The 4673-nt window shown below is 43.8% G+C and overlaps 1 protein-coding gene across 1 annotated transcript in view; it reads left to right on the top strand.

Moving 5' to 3' along the window:
- Positions 1-406, top strand: part of LOC109378332 (complement C3-like) — a 13474-nt gene extending 13068 nt beyond the window's left edge. The window contains exons 15-16 of the mRNA XM_019634755.1: positions 5-129; positions 222-406. Of these exons, the coding sequence (XP_019490300.1) occupies positions 5-129; positions 222-363 (267 nt within the window). The 3' untranslated portion in view covers positions 364-406. The remainder of the gene's footprint in view (positions 1-4; positions 130-221) is intronic.
- Positions 407-4673: the final 4267 nt, after the last annotated feature.

Here is a 4673-nt window from a genome sequence, read left to right as displayed (position 1 = left end):
TGAGGTGCAGGTTGGACAGGAGCGCAAGTTCATCAGTCACATCAAGTGCAGAGCATCCCTGAAGCTGCAGGAAGGGAAACACTACCTCACATGGGGCCTTTCATCGGACCTGTGGGGTCGGAAACCCAAGTGAGTGCTGACCCTGTGCATGCGCCTGCTCACTCCACACACCCTTCCCAGGTCCCATCCTGACCAGCCCTCCTTCCCTCCCTTCCCACCAGCATCAGCTACATCATTGGGAAGGACACCTGGGTGGAGCTGTGGCCAGAGGCCGATGAATGCCAAGACCAGGAGAACCAGAAACTGTGCCAGGACCTGGCCAGCTTCACGGAGAACATGATCGCCTTTGGCTGTCCCAACTGATCCCCCATCACTGTCCCCCCAATAAAGCTTCAGTTGTATTGCACGTGTCTCGCAAAGTCTGGAGGTCTTTGAGAGAAAAAGGCAGCTGTGGTTCCCAGCTGCCTCACCTGCATCTCAGTTCTCTGCTTACTTGAAATCTCCAAAAAGGGAGGGAAGGAGGGAGGGAGGAAAGAAGGACGGAAGGGAGGGAGGGAGGGGGAGGAAGGAAAGCAAGAAAGAGAGAAAGAAATCTCATTTGCATTCTGTCTCACCTGCGCCCTCACCATCCTTGTCCTCACTTGTCCTCACCAGCAGCTCAAAGCCCCTTCACCTAAGTTCCCACCTGCTTGCTTACCTGCTTACTTACTGCATTCTCACCTGAATTCTTACCAACATTCTCATCTGAATCCTTACCTCCTTCCTCTCTTACCTGCACCTTTACTGTATCCACCTGCATTTTTTTTGTGTCCTCAATCGGCCCCCATCTACATCTTTATCGGTAAGCTTACCTGTATCCTTATATTCTCACCTGTCTTTCCACCTACATCCTCACTTGTATTTTCTGTATCCTCGTCTGGGTCCTCACCTGCATTTTTCCTACATGCTTTTCTGGATCTCTTCCTGTCTTCTTTCTTTTTTCTTTTTTCCAACTAAAAGGGATTTCATTAGCTTATATAACTTGAAAACCCAGGATTAGGTCTGGTTCAGCTCACGCTTCATCCAGTGGCTCAAATGATGTTACCAAGCCCTGGTTTCTCACTCTTTCTCAGCATGGTTCTGCTGTCCTGGTGTTGCCTCAACTGGCTCCTCCATCATGGAAGGAAGGTGGCTGTAGCAGCTCCAGGTTCAAGTCCAACAGAAATGTCTCAAAGTTCTAGCATTGAGTATTTCTATTAATATTTCTTTTTTTAGGTTTTAATTAAAATATAGCTCACACACAATATTATGTTAGTTTCAGGTGTACAACATAATTGTTCAACATTTACATACCTAAAGAAGTGATCACCATAATAATTCCAGCAACCATCTGACACCCAACCACACATTCGTAAATAATAGCACAATATTATTGACTCTATTCTGTATGCTGTACATTACATCCCCATGACATTTGTTTCATACCTGGAAATTTGAATCTCTTATTCCCCTTCACCTTCTCCCCCCTTTAAAAAATTTTCAATTACAGTTGACATTCAATATTATTTTATGTTAATTTCAGGGGTACAGCATAGTGGTTAGACATTTATATAATTTAAGAAGGGAGAGCCGGCCAAGTGGCGCGATGGTTAAGAACTGGCTTGGGATGCCAGAGGGACCCGGTTCGGATCCCACATATGAGGGCCAGTGAAACTGCCCTCCACAGCTAAGATGCTGAACAACAGCTCAACCTGGAGCTGGGCTGCTGTGAGTCGCCAGAGACAGCATAGGCTGTGGCACTGGGTTGGCATGGGCTACCGTGTGTAGCCAGCAGCCAGCGTGAGTGGCCAGCAGTCGCCCTGAGCGGCTGTCCAGAAGCCGGCGACTGATCTGCCTCACCTGGGAAGAGTGCAATGATGGTGCCAACTTGGGCCAGTGAAGCAACGTCCTCCACAACTAGACTGAAGAACAAAACAACAGAAACTTGTCTGTTCCTCTTCCCCCATTTCCCCAATAAAAATCTTAAAAAAAAAAAAGAAGGGATCCCCCTGACTAGTATTCATCTGGTACTATACATAGTTATTACCATATCATCAACTATATTCACTATGGTTTACTTTACATCCCCATGATGATGTTGTAACTGCCAATTTGTTCTTTGTAATCCCTTCACCTTTTTCACCCTGTTCCCCAACCCTCCTCCCATCTATCACCCTGATAAATATGTACCCATTTGATACCATACATAGTTATTACAATGTTTTACTATATTCCTTATGCTATAGCCTACATCCCCATGACTCCTTTATAACATCCAATTTGTACGTATTATTCCTTTCCCGTTTTTACCCAACCCCTGACCCCCTCTCATCTGCAAACCATCAAAATGTTCTCTGTATCTATGAGTTTGTTTCTGTTTTCTTTGTTAATTTTGTTTTTTAGATTTCACATATAAGCGGAATCACATTGCATCTGTCTTTCTTTGTCTGACATGCCCTACTCAGCACAATACACTCCAGGTCCATTCGTGCTGCTGCAGATGGAGACAACCCATTCCCTTCCATGGCCGAGCAGTATTCCATTGGAAATGTGCGAAACCTCCTCTTTATCCATTCATCCATTGACAAACACCCAGGCTGCTTCCGCATCTTGGCCATTGTAAACAATGCTACAATGAACATATGGATGCACACATCCCCTTGAAATAGCATTTTGGTTTTTTCGAATAAAAACCCAGAAGTGGGATTACTGGGTCCTTCTCTGCCTCTTGTTATAGCCTTTATTTTAAAGTCTATTTTGTCTGGTATTCATATTGCTACCCCAGCTTTTTTGTTTCTTTGTTTCCATTTTCATGAAGTATCTATTTTAATCCCTTTATTTTCAGTTTGTGTATGTATTTTGATCTGAAGTGAGTCCCTTACTGGTAGCATAAGTAAGGGTTTTGTTTTCTTATCCATTCAGCCACCCTATGTCTTTTTTTTTTTTGAGCATTTAATCCATTTACATTGAAAGTCATAGGTTGATAGATATGTAGTTATTGACATTATATTATCATATATATATATATATATATATTGTCTTTAAGAAGGCCCTCTAACATTCCTTATAATACCAGCTTGATGGTGATGAACTCCTTTAGCTTTTTCTGGGAAACCTTTTTATCTGCCTTCAGTTTTAAATGATAGCTTGCTAGGTAGAGTAATCTTGGTTGTAGGTCCCTGCTTTTAATCACTTTGAATATTTCGTGCCAGTCCTTTATGGACTGCAAGGTTTCTGTTGAGAAATCAGCTGATAGTCTTATGGGAGCTCCCTTGTAGGTAACTAACAGCTTTTCTCTTGCTGCTTTTAGAATTATCTTTGTATTTAACCTTTGGAATTTTAATTATAATGTGCCTTGGTGTAGTCCTGTTTGGGCTTAGCTTGTTTGGGAATCTCTGCGCTTCCTGGGCTTGTATGTCTATTTCCTTCACCAGGTTAGGGAAATTTTGTCATTGTTTCTTCAAATAGGCTCCCAATCCCTTGCTTCCTCTCTTCTTCTTCTGGTAACCCTATAATGTGAATATTGATATGCTTGATGTTGTCCCAGAGATCTCTTAAACTATACTCATTTTTAAAAATTATTTTTTCTTCTTGGTGTTTCAATTGGGTGTTTCTGTTACGTTGACTTCCCAATCACTGCTTTGATCCTCTGCTTCATCTAATCTGCTGGTGATTCCTTCTAGTGCATTCTTCATTTCAGCTATTGTATTCTTCACTTCTGACTGGTTCTGTTTTGTAGTTTCTTTGTCATTTTTCATGCTTGCTATGTCTTTGTTGATGTTCTCACTAACTTCCTTGAGCATCTTTATAACCATTATTTTGAACTCTGTATCTGGTTGGTTGCTTGCCTCCATTTTGTTTTGTTCTTTTTCTGGAGTTTCCTCTTGTTCTTTTATTTGAGAGGTATTTCTTTGTTTCCTCATTTTGGATGCCTCTCTCTGTGTGTTTCTATGTATTAGATAGATCTGCTATCTCTCCTAGTCTTAGCTGGGTGACCTTATGTAGTAGGTGCCCTGTAGGGCCCAGTGGCAGAGTCTCCCTAGTCACCTGAGCCGGGTGCTCCAGGGGTGTCCCTTGTGTGGGTTGTGTGTGCCCTCCTGTTATAGTTGAGCCTTGAATGCTATTGGCACATCAATGGGTGGTATTGACCCTCAGGCTGACTGGCTGTGGGGTTTGGCCACATCTACAGCTTACCAGCTGCTGTGTGTGTGGGAGGGTGCTTACCCCTCTGAGGGATTTTCCTTAGTAGGGGCCGGTGCCTTTGATAATGCTTGTAGGCTAATTGGGCAGTGATCTGCTATGGTCTGAAACCAGTCTCCAAGTATGTTTCTTGGTTCTGGGGCCTCTTGGGAGGGGCTCTGGTACAGGCCCAAGTCACCCACTGACTGTGACCAGCCAGGAGCTACCTGGTAGGAGCTACAAAGTGATCCAAAGTTGTTAGTTGAATGTTCTGGACCTGGAGATGTGTGAGAGAGGCCATGCTGTGAACTGAGGATGTCTGCCACCAATACCAGGTTTGAGGTAGCTCCACAAAAAGCCAAAACACCCTGAGGCCTGCTGTCACCTACTGCCTCCCTTAATGTTCAGCCACTGATAAAGCCTCATATGGTATGCAAGTTGGGTGGGGTGGGGTCTCAGAGAGCCACCAGGGTAGG

Source organism: Hipposideros armiger, unplaced genomic scaffold (genome assembly GCF_001890085.2).
Source record: "Hipposideros armiger isolate ML-2016 unplaced genomic scaffold, ASM189008v1 scaffold_1881, whole genome shotgun sequence".
NCBI classification, from domain to species: Eukaryota; Metazoa; Chordata; class Mammalia; order Chiroptera; family Hipposideridae; genus Hipposideros; species Hipposideros armiger.
The sequence above is the reverse complement of the archived record's forward strand: the minus strand, read 5'-3'. Positions and strand labels throughout refer to the sequence as shown.